This window comes from Puntigrus tetrazona, chromosome 1 (assembly GCF_018831695.1).
Source record: "Puntigrus tetrazona isolate hp1 chromosome 1, ASM1883169v1, whole genome shotgun sequence".
Taxonomy (NCBI): domain Eukaryota; kingdom Metazoa; phylum Chordata; class Actinopteri; order Cypriniformes; family Cyprinidae; genus Puntigrus; species Puntigrus tetrazona.
In genome coordinates, this window is record NC_056699.1 from 1,137,081 (window position 1) to 1,153,739 (window position 16,659).

Here is a 16,659-nt window from a genome sequence, read left to right on the forward strand (position 1 = left end):
GCTCCCGACTCGCCGTCTCTGCGCCGCTGATTGGCTAACGCGTGCGAATGAGATTAAATGATTGGTGTGTGTGGTGCGTCGGGCCGTCAGTCATCGTGACGCACGTATCTTTCAGCTGCTGATCATCCCGTTGGCTGCGGAACGCGGGTAACGTCGAAGTGGGCGGGGTCTAGACGGACGCAATGATGTAATTGCAAAATAAGCGCCACCGTAAACGCGGGAAATTATCCTGTGAAAAATGCTAAAGGCGTGTCTGTTGTAAACAAAACAAAAACACTGGAAATGATCACTCATTAGCATTTAGATAGTATCTTAAATTATAACAAAATAGGTTCGATTGGCATTGATTTCTTAACGTTAAATTGTGCTAAAGTTTACCATTTGGGTTTTTTCATTATAATGAGATAAAGAGTTAACTTTTTCATGAATAAAAGTGATTTATAATAAGTATGTTTTAAGTGATTTAGCACAAAGTCTTGTTTTCCTGTTATTCTACTACAATGTATATCCATATATATTTGCATTTGTCTTTGCTGCTGCTCGGCTTGAATAATTTTTATTTTTAAGGCTATTTTGCATATTTTGAAAATATCTTTTTCTATAATAATTGTTTTTATTTACAATTTTCACTGCATGTATACAATGCATTTGTTGGGTATACCTAGTACCAGTGAGACTGGGTCAAAATCCAACTGCATATTAAAGATCTTTTCCATTTACATGACCACAGACATTTTAAACACATAGGCATATATAGAGGGGTTAAATATCTGTAGTTAGAAGTAATATGGAATCTGTGTATGATTTTAAACTGTAGCCTATTTCACTTGCATGTCTACAAACAGATATTTTCTTAACTTTAGTTTTAAAGACAGCAGAAGATATCCACCTAGAGACATTTTTTGTGATGTTCATCATATTTAGTCACATTTAGCAATGTCCTATCCGTCCTTTGGAAATTCAAATGCTGTACACAAATGTAAATCATGAACTTTGGAAATCTGAGAACGACTGATCTGCTTGAAGGAATAAAAATTTGTAAAAAATAAATAAAATTACCTGTAATTGGCCACAAGAGGGCGTGACAGAATCCCTTTGACAATCTCCAGACACATGCAGAGCCTAGCAAAAACTATTTGTTCTCCTTTATCACGCTGAATGCCATTACACCAGAGAACAAAATGTCAAAGTCTCATCTGTTCTCGAATGCTCCACGCAGGATCTTCGCTTTTCAATTTCACTTTGCTTTGCGATTTTTGAAGTCACAAACAACACAAATCGCACACTACTGTTTTACTGTCAACGCTGGATCTATTGATTTAGACCTTCAAAGTTCTTTTGGTAAAACATTATACTCAAAAAGAGTTGCACATATTCGATATTTGGATATGTTTAGCGATCCTGGCTCACACAGAAACTGTTGACGTGACACGATGTCTGTTTAAGTGAATTAGTCCTGCACCGTAAGTGTTTATGTTTTGTTTTTTTTTTATTCACATTTTTATGGCTTCATTATTTTGTCAACAGCTTTTATTTTCAAGCTCACAGCCTGTGAAGGGATGCATTGGGCTGACTTCTGGAACGTGTCCAGCCTCTGCATGCCTCCATAGCGGTCACTTTCAGCCATTACACACACTAGAAAAACAAACTATGATTATATTTACTGAAGAGAATATGAGCGGTGCTTGCCAATGTAAAACCATGCAGTGTTTTCTATGCATGGTTGCCAAGGAGTTGCTAGGGTGTTTCAAGTGGTTGCTAGGACGTTGCCGTGCAGTTGTCAGGTTGTCTAACTTACATTTTAAAACATGATTTGTTAAAAGAGCGCTCATTAAACAACCTACAGTTTGAATCAAATTCACAGATCGTTTGCAATAGATCTGTGTGTGATTGATAGAAAATAGATACACTCTCTGGAGCCGGGAGCTGTAATGGCAAGTGAAATGATTACGAGCCAGGCCACTTCAACTGACAGACGGGGAAAGCGGGGTCTCCCACGACCCTTTGCGGTGTGGGATGGAGATGTGGAAATAGCACTCTGCATTTTGGCAGCAGGCGAGTCCCTCTGGGGTAGTTTGGAGATCAACCAAAGCGGAGTGGAAATAGAAGCTGGAAAAGAAAGAGACATGCGTTCTGTGGAGTAAAACTACCCGTCAAGCCCCTGCAGCTGAATATGGGTTAGTGGAAAAAAAATATGTACAGCTGAGCTTTAAAAAACTGCACAAAAACTGTAATAGTGCTAGGGAACATGCACAAAACCTTAGCAACTTCACAAAATGCCAGACAACGGCTCAGAATACACAAGCCACATGATAAGTGATGTGATCCAAAAAGAGTAACACCCTAGCAACCATCTAGAGCACCAGAGCAACACTCTGGTAAACATCTAAAACATATCTCTTTAGAAACACCCTGGCGACAACCCAACATATTTTAGCAACTGTACAGCAGCAAACTAGTGACATCCCAAAACATCAAAGGAACTGTACACCTTGGCAACAACCCAAAACATCCTAATAACTGTATGGCAACACCCTGGCGACAACCCAAAACATCCTAGTAACTGTATAGCAACAACCTTGTGATAACCCAAAACATCCTCGTAAATGCATAGCAACACACTGGCGACAACCCAAAACATTACAGCAACAGTATAAAAATACCTTGGCTACAACCCAAAACATCCTACTGTATGGGAAAACTCTGGTGACAACTCAGGCATTCTAATAACTGTATAGCAACAACCTTGTGATAACCCAAAACGTCCTAGTAAATGCATAGGATCACACTGGCAACAACTCAAAACATCATAATAACTGCATAGCAACACCCTGGCAACAACCCAAAACATTGGTTTAACTGTATAGCAACACCTTGTTGACGACTCAAGACATTCTAGAAACTCCATAGCAACAAACTAGAAAAAACTTAAAATATTCCACTAATTGTATAGCAAACACCCTGGTAACAATCCAAAACATCATAGTAACTGCATAGCAACACCCTGGCAACAACTCAAAACATCTATTTAACTGTATAGCAACACCTTGTTGACGACTCAAGACATTCTAGAAACTCCATAGCAACACCCTAGAAAAAACTTAAACATTCCACTAATTGTATAGCAAACACCCTGACAACAACCCAAAACATCATAGTAACTGCATAGCAACAACCCAAAACATCAGTGTAACTGTATAGCAACACCTTGGTGACAACTCAAGACATTCTAGAAACTCCATAGCAACGACCTAGAGACAACATAAAACATTCCACTAATTGTATAGCAAACACCCTGGCAACAACCCAAAACATCATAGTAACGGCATAGCAACACCCTGGCAACAACCCAAAACATTGGTTTAACTGTATAGTAACACCTTGGTGATGACTCAAGACATTCTAGAAACTCCATAGCAACGACCTAGAGACAACATAAAACATTCCACTAATTGTATAGCAAACACCCTGGCAACAACCCAAAACATCATAGTAACGGCATAGCAACACCCTGGCAACAACCCAAAACATTGGTTTAACTGTATAGTAACACCTTGGTGATGACTCAAGACATTCTAGAAACTCCATAGCAATACCCTAGAAAAAACTTAAAACATTCCACTAATTGTAAAGCAACCACCCTGGCAACAACCCAAAACATCATAGTAACTGCATAGCAACACTCTGGCAACAACCCAAAACATCAGTGTAACTGTATAGCAACACCTTGGTGACAACTCAAGACATTCTAGAAACTCCATAGCAACGACTTAGAGACAACATAAAACATTCCACTAATTGTATAGCAAACACCCTGGCAACAACCCAAAACATCATAGTAACTGCATAGCAACACCCTGGTGACAACTCAAGACATTCTAGAAACTCCATAGCAACGACCTAGAGACAACATAAAACATTCCACAACATCCTAGTACCTTTGTAGCAAGCAAAACCCTGACGACATTTTAGAAACTGCATACAAGAAACCCCCACAAAAAACAACCTTGCGAATAATTCAGCAACACCCTATAGCAAGATATGCATGAACACAAGTGACATGTTCTTGGAAAAATGTCTTGTTCTTGATTTGATATCTGCATTGTGGTCTGATGTCTAACGGTACATGTGTCCTTCAGAGACGTCTTCAGCCCTCGTCCTCCACAGCTGCCCAGAACAGAGGGGCTCGTGGGTATTATGTAAAGTGTGTGTAATGTACGTGGGTGCGTTTGGGAGAACAGGACTAACAGGAGGGAAAGTATTTATAGATGATTGCAGCAGATAAAATAAAAATATTTATTTAAATTATGTTCTCTAAATTTAAATTGTGCTACATATATTCCGTCACCCTCAGACACAGATAATTTCATTTGGTTTCAGACTATTATTATGGAGTATACTGCACTGTATTTCATAGCACAAGACTTTTCAGTGCACATTTCAGCATATATAGAAGGTCGTTCTATGCATACTAAAAATGTCCATGCTATGCATGTACTGCAGAAGTAGCATGAGTAGTAGTATACGAATATGACATTCCAAATATAGAAAATAATAAATATATAATTTAAAGCTACTGGCTCCTTTGTGAAATAACACAAGTGCATCTTTCTGATATGTATGAGAAGCATGAGGTTTGAGGAAACACAAGCGCTGCAAAATCTGATGTAGATTGTATCTCCAGATGGCGCACACATCTGAACGCTTGTTAGATGTGTCAGATCAAAGTGTGTGTGTGGAAAACAGAAGATCCAGGGAAGAATGTGGCGTGTAAACATCACTAGGTCTGATGTGGAGTTCACTGAGGGTGGCAGTGGTACTTTATTTTTCCCACTTATATGTTAGTCAAGGTTTCTGGCACCACTAATTGTCATAATTGAGTTTATTACAATTTTCCAATTCCTTAAATGAGCTGTTTGTTTAAAAGTGTCACGGTGTGGTGAGGGAAGCAGCAACGAAAGGTTCAATAAACAGTTTTTAATAACCCGCAATGAGGCAATCCAACAAGAAGGGTAGCAACATGCGCACACACATACGCACATACACACACACACACACACTAATGTTCCATAGACAAAGTACACCAGACAAAGAAACACTTAACTGAAAGGAACTGGGGATAAATAATGACACGATCAGATACATGCTAATACCCAATCAGAAAATTGGGCAACCAAACAGCGACATTTCCTGGCAACCATTCAAAACATCCTTAAAACAACACAGAAACGCAAGATGTATTCAACTCCCTGGCTACTACCCAAAACACTCTAGCAAACACATAGCAACGCCCTGGCTAAAAAAACATCCTAGCAACAGCATAGAAATGCAACATGCATCACCATGGCAACCAACCAACGCATATTAGTAACATCATAGCAGGACGCTCTTGCAAACACACCTAGAAACGCCTTGTCAACCATCCAAAACATCCTAGTAATTGCATAGCAACACCCTGACAACAAGCCAAAACATATTATAACAGCACAGAAATGCACAATGCATGCAACACCCTGGCAACAACCCAAACATCTTAGCAACTGCATGGCAACATCCTAGCAATCATATAGTAATATGATAACTACATAGCAACACCTTGGCAACTAACCAAAGCATCCTAATAAATGCATAGCAACACCCTGGCGACAGACCAAAACTGAATGGAAGCTGCATGATGTAGTTAACCAGTAGGGAACCATAATAATCTTAACCTGTTGACTTTAAGTGAAAAGGAAGCTGGAAATTCCAAATCTTTTAGCATTAGTTTCAGTTTGTATGAAACATAGCTGAACCAGTTCAATGTCTTTGAGTTCACTTATAAATCACAGACAGGTGTGTTTGGAGCAGAACTGGAGATAAACTCTGCAGGAAGACGGATCTCTAGGAGCAGGATCGAAACCTCTCAACCAGGAGCCTCCCGACAGAGTGACTCTCAGCATGGAGACCCTTTGAAAGCCTTGACTTCACAGCTTTCTTCATCCCCTCCCACCTCCAGCTTTAGATGGCTTTGCTCAAACGATGATCCAGATCAGCACTCCTCATAAACCTTCATACGCTTTTATTTTTGCTTTGAAGGTGTAATTGAGTTATCAGTTTGAAATGTTGAACTAGGTCTTTTAAGTTCCCTTAAAACTAACAAAATAATTGGATGAGAAAAACATAAAGGTGCTGTATGCAATTTTCTGACTGTACTAAATCAAAATAATATAATTTAATTCATATACTTGTTTCTCCAAAAAAAAAACCAACTAATTAATTAAAAAGGCTACAGCTATAGCCAGCTATTCTTCTTTAAAATGTGTTCAGTGTTTTGGTTTGTGTGACTCCGCCCACTGACCATTTACCCAATAGTAGCCAATAGTTTTCCGACACCATGGGTTGCCAGTTGATGGAAAATGCAGCGCATTGTAGCTATGAAAGCCAGCAAATAAACTGGGCCTACTTAACCTAAAAAAATAACTAGCATGAGGATAAATATGAGGATAAATTAACTAATGAAATTATTGTAAGGCCTTCCATTGCACTTGTTTCTGTTAAATATCCCCAATCTGGCAACCCGCGTAAACGTCAAGTCTGAATTTGGACTGCTGTAGCTTTACCAATTCCCACCATTAACTGTAAAAATTACACACTGCACATTTAGTGAAGTATTTTCCTCAGAAAAGACATCTGAAAAGCAGGAAACCGGCCCATTTGCTGCCATTACTTACTAAAAGCAACTGTATAAAAAATGTCTGTAATGACTCTTATGGTTCTTCACTTCACTGTAGAGTTTTGCACGGAGAGCAGAGAACTGTTTTCATAAACAAAAACTGTTAACATCTGGGTATTTGTTTATTTGCACAATAAAACAATCGCTGCACATTTGTGCCGGGGGCATGAACAATGCTCTTTTCATAGCAGTTACAGGGGCTTAAAACACATTAGATGGAAACTTTTAACTCCTCTAGTGTGTTTTGGAGGTAATGGACATAATTAGCTTGACAACGTCCCAATAACACTCTGCCTCTAATGAAGCATTAGAAAGTGATGGATGTCGTACCACACTAGCAGAATCAGCGGGATATTTTGGCCCTCGTTAGTGCAAATAATGTCTTTTAAAGAGCACTGCAGAGAATTCAGTGGGGCTCGAATGATGAATCATGGGAAGGTGTTTCCAGATGTGACCAGCTGCTTGTTTCTGAAAAACAACACAATTCTGGAGCTATTTGTTTTTTGCAAGAAAGTTCCGAAGAGCCTTTTTTTAAACCTTAGTTACAGATTTAACCCTTGTGCTAAACACCATTAAAACCGATGTAAATATGTTGTTACGATACATTATCACCAAATGACTCAATCCTTTTGTCGACTTGTTTATTTTAAAATTAGCAAAGGTGTAGCATTTCTGATTGGTCATGTGCTTCTTTAACCTGAGCGTACGCATCTCAGTTTTTGAGTGAAAAGTCATTACCAGTGGATCATTTTGGTAATATGCACTTAAAAAAATTAGCTACATAAGCTCAGGTCAGTGAGACCTGCGACCAATCAGCTTTAGCCGTGCAATAACATGAACTGGCATTTAGGGAAAAATAATATCCCCTCTATTTCAAAATGCCTGAGACACAACATAATGGCTGAATATGTGCCGTGTTTTTCCAAAAAAATGAAAATAAAAAATAAATATAAATATATATATAAATATAATATATATATATATATATATATATATATATATATATATATATATATATATATATATATATATATATTTTTTTTTTTTTTTTTTTTATTTATGTATTTATTTTATTTTATTTTATTTTTTTATATTTAATACAATTTTCATGCTGGTATATTCCAAAATGTCCAAACTGGCTTAATTTAAAGGAAAAATAAATATATAGGCTTAATATAGTATAAAATAGACTGATATAATATTTTTTTCAAATTATTGATGGTGCAAATTTTCCTTCTTTTTGTGGGAAAAACATTTAACCGGAGTAGACGGTGTGTTAATTGTTCATGAATGAAAGTAAGGCTGTGGCTGTGCGAGGACTGACTTTCAAGACAATTCGAGATCCGACACATTTTAAGCAGCATTTTTCATAACCGGAATTTCTTTTTAGACACACTTAGCCTATCGCGAGTTTCAGCATTTGGCGGCCCACGTGATGACAGCAACGTTTTAAAAATTGTGGAGAAACTTCTGACAAGAGCAATGAGGCTTCACACGCACATCGGTCTTTATCGAATAAGACGTTTACGGTTATGAAAGTCTTACAGCGCGGTTCATGTCGGATCGGTTCGCTTTGAAGAAGACGGATGTTCTCATAAAGTCTCGTGCTTCATTTTTGGCCGCTTCTCTTCCCATCGGACACACAATCACCTTGCTCCCGTCCGGCCGTTACGGCACCAACATCTCCGCTTTGCCGCGCGCCCCTCTCCAGACGCAAGCCATTACGCTTAAAACGACGGCGGCTGACTCTAAACAAGAGCCAAAAACAAACACAGAGACACAGAGTCGACAAGGAATCAAAATCCCGTCCTATGCGTGTTTCTGGTCGTCGGTGTCGATGCTGGCCTTCGCCATCCAGCAGCTCAGATCGTGTGAATCCGATTAGAGACGAGTTCTGGCCAACCCCGAGCGGTTTGAGACGCCGCTGAGGGGCCTCCGTTTAACGCCGAAGCTGTGTGGGAGAAACAGTAAAAAGATGAGCCGTATACAAAAACCCAGTTCGCCATAAACGGAGACAACCGCATCGTGTTATGTTATCATGCGGTCGCCATGGCAGCCAGCGACGTCGCCCCGGGCGATTCGTGTCCTCTGCGGACCCGCTTTTCGCACGCCGCTCCATCATCGCAGGATCTCAGAGGAGGATGAAAGCCTGCTGTAGTGGGTGGTGTGAAATCTCCCGTCAAACGTCTCACTCGCTCCACGAGAGAACAGCGCATCCACTGAAGCTTTACGTTCAGATCCAGCGCTCTGTTACGAGGGACATGCGTGAAGTGCATTCACTTAGGACACACGGCGCCGTTCTGGCTTACTAAAACTAAAACTAATTGACATTTTTAGTCAATTGCAATATAAATGTCTGATATAACACACACACACACACACACACACACACACATTATGAGTTCCAATTAATCTCAACTGCATTGATTTGGTTAAAAAAAGAACTACAGTAATACAAAAATAAACAAAACAATAACAAAAATAGCACAATAACACACAATAAAAACATGATAAAATGTTATCTCCCTCCTGTCTCTCCACACACACACACACACACACACACACACACACACACACACACACACACACACACATATATATATGAAATAGAAATACTAGTTAAAAATTAGAAATGAAATAAGAAATAAAATAGCTTTAAAAAAATGTCAAAATTTAAAAATATTTAAATATATAAGATAATAAAATAAAATAAAAAAATAAATTATATATATTTTTTTTTTTAATTTTATATTATATAAATGAAGCTAAATAAATAGCATAACAATGATTAAAAAAAATAGCATAACAATGATAAAAATGAAAAAATGAAATCTGACAGTATAAAAATAAATGCAAACTCCAACCATTAATAAATGCTTTGAATATATAAATAATACTAAAACCAAAGGGACCAAAGTGATTGATTAGATTAAACTGAGTTATATGTACTTTACCACAGACAAAGTCGTTTAGCTCCATCTGCTTGAACAGAAAAATGTTAAAATCTCAGAAACTGTTACAATAAAATACCAGGAATAATACAATACACTCGTAACTTATGATAACACACAAAGATGAGCTCTAACAGCCAGACAAACTCAAACCAGCGTCTTCAGCTGTGAATAAGATGTCTTTATTGTAGTGTTAAATGAACCCATATTCACAATCTATTTACCACGTGGAAGAGGGTAAATGTCCACTTAAAAAAATATAAGATCAATGAGGAAAGTTAAAAAGGCAAACCCTTAGTTCGCATGGCAAGGCATATTCACCCATAAATGACCGTCTAGAGGATCCTTGAGTGAGCGTGTATTTTGTGTGTGTGTGTGTGTGTGTGTGTGTGTGTGTGTGTCTATTCCGCTTCTTCAGTCTCATCTGCCGTGATATTCACAAACAACGATGTTTTAGCCATGCACATGACCGCTAAATCAACATACTGTAAAGTTTGGCATCTTTTATATAAACTACACACAACCGTCTTGAACTGTCTTCTTTACATCTGTTTTGTTTCTTCACATATTTGTACACATATTGTACACCTCTGTATTCGTGAACCACGTGACCGTGTGAACCACAGACGCATTAAACCAGAATCGCTCCGTAATACCAAATGACCATAACACTAAAATGACGATATAGATAAAGTAACGATATCACCTGCGATTAAATAAACAGAAATAAAATGAGCAAAAAAAAAGAAAATATCCTCACGAACTTTGATAACAGATTTGGTAGCCTGTAACTCTCCTGAGAAAGGTATGATGAAATGATTTTGCTTATTGTTATTATTTCTTGTCATTTTCGCTCAAGCAGATGAATCGAGGGACGCTTCGGTGGACGGTAAAGTGCCCCGTACGAATTATTTCACTTTTCCTCCGTGTGTTTCTGTACAACATTCACGTGTTTGACTGCATTATGATTATTCCCGTTTAATTAATTAATTAATAATCACACCTAGCACAGGCTTCAAGACTAAAGGCACTTTCCACAAATAGGGTGCAAAATAGAGTCCCTCCACCTCAGGAGGTCAAACTAAATATTATATTAAATATTTTATTTTAAGTGTATTTTGGTTGTTTAGCAGCTAAAACGAATTTAAAATAAACATTGCAATTTTTAGTCTATTTTAAACGAGTACCTATTCTAATAGTATTTTTCTATTTAATGGAATATCAGTTCAACAGATGTTATATGACTTTGACTCTAAAGAGTTGTACAGATGTCCTTTAAGACCTGCCACTAAAGAATAGTTTATCTAGCTAGGTTTTTGTTGTTTGTTACAGTCATTTTAATAATTAAATGTAATAATTTAACAAACAAGTCACTTTGTATACTAAATATAAATGTAAATAAAAATATGTAAATAAAATAAAATAAAATGTTTTAAATTACTTAAAATTAAAAAAATATTTATTTTAAATGATCATATATTTTTAAATAATAATATTATATATATATATATATATATAAAAAAAAAATATATATATATACTGTATATATAAAATGCAAAAAAATAAAATTAATTATATATATATATATATATATATATATATATATATATATATATATATATATATATATATATATATATATTTTTTTGCATTTATTTAATTTTAACCATTGAATGATTTTAACCATCTAGACCTCTTGAGGTGTAAAAGGACAAATTGTCATTTTTAAGGGTTCTTATAGACATTTGAGAAGTTTAAAACTACCTAAAATAATTTAAATTAAAATAAACAATTACAAATATTTATTCTAAATGATCATATATTTTTTAAAATAATATTATATATATTTATATAATTATATATATATATATATATATATATATATATATATATATATATATATATATATATATATATATATATAAATAATTTATTTTTTGCATTTAATCAAATAGTAGTTCAACATATATTAATGATTTTAACCATCTAGACCTCTTGAGGTGTAAAAGGACAAATTGTCATTTTTAAGGGTTCTTACAGACATTTGAGATGTTAAAAACTGCCTACATTAAATGTTAGGTTAACCGAACCGCTTCTTTAAATCTTTATTGCTTCAAATAAAAGTAACAGGACATCTGGACTCTTCTTGTGGAAAGTGCCGAAAGCGTTTCATGACAAATACTGTTCCCACCCGATTATTCTAAAGCAAATCCCATGATTGTTTTACTACATTATTACAAAATACATAATTCAGTATCTGCAACATTCTATATCGAGGTGCTAAGTAGAAACCACAACATAATCAGCTGAATATTCCCAGCAGTTTCATAAATCAAAACAGACACGACTTTACAAAAGAAAAGTGCTTCTCAGCATCCTATTTGGCTTCCTCAAAGAAAATGTCCCTCAAAGTAAAGCCCCTCATCGCTGCAACGGCGCACACATCGTCTGAGAGTCCCTCGGAGGAAACGTCACCACGTCTGACGGCGGGCCGCTTGGAAGAACAGAACTAGCTCATTCTGGCTCTTTATTAAAGTAATGGCAGTTTAAGACATCAGGTTCTATATGTGCAAACTAAACGAAATCAACGCGATCGAGTCTCTTGCGAACAGCGTCAGACTTAGAATGAAAACATGCGGGGAAAAGAAAGACTCAAGTTTGGTGCATTTTTTAACCCCTTTGACCTTTTTTTTTTTTTTTTTTTTTTTTTTTTTTACAGTTTCTTGTTAATTTATTCATCATAAACGTGTCGGATTAAGGCATTTACACACTAGAGAAAGCTTCGCACTTCGCGATCCGTTTTTGGAGGGAAACACAAGCGGGATTTTCGATTTAACGTCACTTTCGCCAACCCAAAACGTTCTTTCCAGCGACATTAATAGAACATTTATTGTTAGCGCTTAATCATTATTTACACATGGCTCACGGAACATTTTGATACATTTTTAAATGTTACCACTTACGTTTTCGGAATGTTCAGAGGACGTTCAAAAGTAACATTCTGTAACATTTGCATTACCAACTTAGCAAAAAAGAATGTTTTGCTAACGTTCCCATTACGTTATGAAAAAGTTATTTATCAATGGCCTCGTTCAAAACGTTCTTTTAGTTTTATGCGAATTTTACTATTGAATGTTCACAAAATCAATTATTTATGCACGGCTCAGGGAACATTTTAATACATTTCTATAACGTTACCACTTACGTTTTCAGAACGTTCAGAGAACATTCAGAAGTAAAATGATAACATTCCATTAATATTTACTGTGATGTTTGCACGATCAAGAAGAACAAAAAAACGATGTGAAAAGACGTTTTGCTAATATTCCTATTATGTTATAAAAGCGTTATTTTTCAGTTTGTCTCTGAACACCCAAAACATTTTTTTTTTTTATGTTTTAAATGTTCTTTTTGTTTCCATTTTGCAGACACTTTTGAAGGTCCTCTAACGTTCCAAATCAAATAGTAACGTTTAAACAATGTTAGAAAAACGACCAATTAAAACGTTTAAGAAATGTATGTGTAAAGGTGAGCCTGGAGCACAAAAGCAGTCATAAGTAGCACAGGTTTATTTATAGCAATAGCCAACAATAAATTATATGTGTCAAAAGTAAAAAAAAAATTATTTTATGCCAAAAAATCTTTTGGATATTGAGGAAAGATCATGTCCCATGAAGATATTTTCTACTGTAAACACATCAAAGCTTCATTTATGATTAGTAATATGCATCGCTAAGAATTTAAACGTTTGCCGATTTTATGTATTTCGATTTTTCCCACACTTAGATTCCAGATTTTCAAATAGCTAACAAACCATACGTCAACGGAAAGCTTTTTTATTCGTCTGATACGTAAATAAATTTCCAAAAAAACAACCTTTATGACTGCTTTTGTGGTTGTGGGTCACTAATAACACTGAGAACATCAGACCATTACAGCAGAGCGCGTTGAACGAACATTCAATTAACGTTACCGGAAGAACGTTTGCTCATAAATGTACGCGATGCATCAAAAGAACGGATCTGCAGCATTCTCTAGTGTGTAGACGCCGTTCACGCGTGTTTGAAGACCACTCTTTAGCGACGATCTCCACGTGGAACCCCTCCGAGAACCTCGTGTGATTGTGAGGGGTTATTGTATATTGCAGGAGGAGCAGCACGGGTCTTCCTTATCCGGCTGAGAGGCGTAGTCCATCTGCCTGACTATCTCCGAGAACAGTTCGTCCACCATGGTTTTGCTCTTGGCCGACGTCTCCATGAACGGGCAGCCCCATTCTTCAGCTAGAGCCTGGCCCTCGCTCGATGAAACCTCGCGCTCGTTGTCCAGGTCCACCTTGTTTCCCACCAGAATCACGGGCACGCGCTCGTATCTGTGGAGACACAAGAGACCCGAGAGTGAGCGAAAGACGTTTCCGAACAGGTTTTCCAATAGCTTTAATTGTCATGTAATTTAATTGTAAGTGCTGTCAAATGATAAATAGCATGCAAAATAAACATTTTTCCTTGCAGAATATATTTATTATATACATATATTAATCCGCACACAGGCAGAATATATTTTGAAAAATGTATTTTCATTTATATGTTTATATTCGTATAATTTATATTATAAATACATTTTTGATATATAAACATAACATTTTTCTGAAATGTATACATATGTGTGTGTATTTATTTATACATAATGAATATACACAGCACACATACAAAAACTTTATTTTGGATTCAATTAATTGGGATTAATCATTAAACAGCACTATATATATATATAAACAATCTTTCTGTTTATACTTTTGCAAATTTTAATCAAACTTCAAAATGGGGTAAGATGATCTTCAATAATAACACATACTGGTTAATAACTTAAAAATAACATTTTAACTAGAAATACAACGACCAATCATCCAATCAATCCATCCATCTTTTGAATACAAGAAAAAGGAAATAATACAATTATAAAAATAAATATAAAAAATAAAATATTTTTCATCAAATTTCAAAGGGACAAAAAACTTTTTTTTACATTTTTAAATGAGCATTTTTTTTTCAATACAACAATGTTGCAAAACAACATTACGCTGATAATAAATCATTTAAATTATATACATTTTCAATCAAAATGGATGTTTAATTACGTAGCAAAAATAATTAATTAAATAATTATGTATAAAATATGGTAGAGATCAGCAACCGATGAGTAATTTGCTCAAGACGAAACAGTTCAGTGTGTTTTTTTTACTCAGATTGATTGAGTTCATAAGAGAGCACATGGCTCCAGATATTGAACCTCCATCCGATACCTGAGGTCACAATCATTAAAGACGAGGAATTTATTTGTCTTGTTCTTGTTGCTCTAGCTGTGTGTCCCTCATGGGCTGTGAGTCAGAGATATTGATCTTCAGAGAAGTGTGTGTCCGGCGTTCACCACAGAAGTGTGTGTCCGGAGCTCACCAGAGAAGTGTGTGTCCGGAGCTCACCACAGAAGTGTGTGTCCGGCGCTCACCACAGAAGTGTGTGTGCGGCGTTCACCACAGAAGTGTGTGTGGCGCTCACCAGAGGAGTCAGGCGTTCACCACAGAAGTGTGTGTCCGGAGCTCACCAGAGAAGTGTGTGTCCGGAGCTCACCACAGAAGTGTGTGTCCGGCGTTCACCACAGAAGTGTGTGTCCGGCGTTCACCACAGAAGTGTGTGTCCGAGCTCACAAGAGAAGTGTGTGTCCGAGCTCACAAGAGAAGTGTGTGTCTGGAGCTCACCAGAAAGTGTGTGTCCGGAGCTCACCAGAGAAGTGTGTGTGCGGCGTTCACCACAGAAGTGTGTGTCGGCGTTCACCAGAGAAGTGTGTGTCCGGAGCTCACCAGAGAAGTGTGTGTGCGGCGTTCACCAGAGAAGTGTGTGTCCGGAGCTCACCAGAGAAGTGTGTGTCCGGAGCTCACTAGAGAAGTGTGTGTCCGAGCTCACCAGAGAAGTGTGTGTCCGGAGCTCACCAGAGAAGTGTGTGTCCGGCGCTCACCAGAGAAGTGTGTGTCCGGCGTTCACCAGAGAAGTGTGTGTCGGCGTTCTCACCAGAGAAGTGTGTGTGCGGCGTTCACCAGAGAAGTGTGTGTCGTTCACCAGAGAAGTGCGTGTCCGGAGCTCACAAGAGAAGTGTGTGTCCGGAGCTCACCAGAGAAGTGTGTGTCCGCGCTCACCAGAGAAGTGTGTGTCTGGAGCTCACCAGAGAAGTGTGTGTCCGGAGCTCACCAGAGAAGTGTGTGTCCGGCGCTCACCAGAGAAGTGTGTGTGCGGCGTTCACCAGAGAAGTGTGTCCGGAGCTCACCAGAGAAGTGTGTGTCCGGAGCTCACTAGAGAAGTGTGTGTCGGAGCTCACCAGAGTGTGTGTCCGGAGCTCACCAGAGAAGTGTGTGTCCGGCGCTCACCAGAGAAGTGTGTGTCCGGCGTTCACCAGAGAAGTGTGTGTGCGGCGTTCACCAGAGAAGTGTGTGTGCGGCGTCACCAGAGAAGTGTGTGTCCGGCGTTCACCAGAGAAGTGCGTGTCACTCACAAGAGAGTGTGTGTCCGGAGCTCACCAGAGAAGTGTGTGTCCGCGCTCACCAGAGAAGTGTGTGTCTGGAGCTCACCAGAGAAGTGTGTGTCCGGAGCTCACCAGAGAAGTGTGTGTCCGGCGCTCACCAGAGAAGTGTGTGTCCGGCGTTCACCAGAGAAGTGTGTGTGCGGCGTTCACCAGAGAAGTGTGTGTGCGGGCGTCACCAGAGAAGTGTGTGTCCGGCGTTCACCAGAGAAGTGCGTGTCCGGAGCTCACAAGAGAAGTGTGTGTCGGAGCTCACCAGAGAAGTGTGTGTCCGGCGCGCTCACCAGAGAAGTGTGTGTCTGGAGCTCACCAGAGAAGTGTGTGTCCGGAGCTCACCAGAGAAGTGTGTGTCCGGCGTTCACCAGAGAAGTGTGTGTCCGGCGTTCACCAGAGAAGTGTGTGTCCGGAGCTCACCAGAGAAGTGTGTGT

At 38.1% G+C, this 16,659-nt stretch overlaps 1 protein-coding gene across 1 annotated transcript in view; it reads right to left on the minus strand.

Moving 5' to 3' along the window:
• Window positions 1–11,591: 11,591 nt before the first annotated feature.
• rap2ab (RAP2A, member of RAS oncogene family b) overlaps window positions 11,592–16,659 on the minus strand; it is a 16,264-nt gene continuing 11,196 nt past the window's right edge. The window contains exon 2 of the mRNA XM_043242829.1: window positions 11,592–14,032. Coding sequence (XP_043098764.1) covers window positions 13,795–14,032 — 238 coding nt within the window. The 3' untranslated portion in view covers window positions 11,592–13,794. The remainder of the gene's footprint in view (window positions 14,033–16,659) is intronic.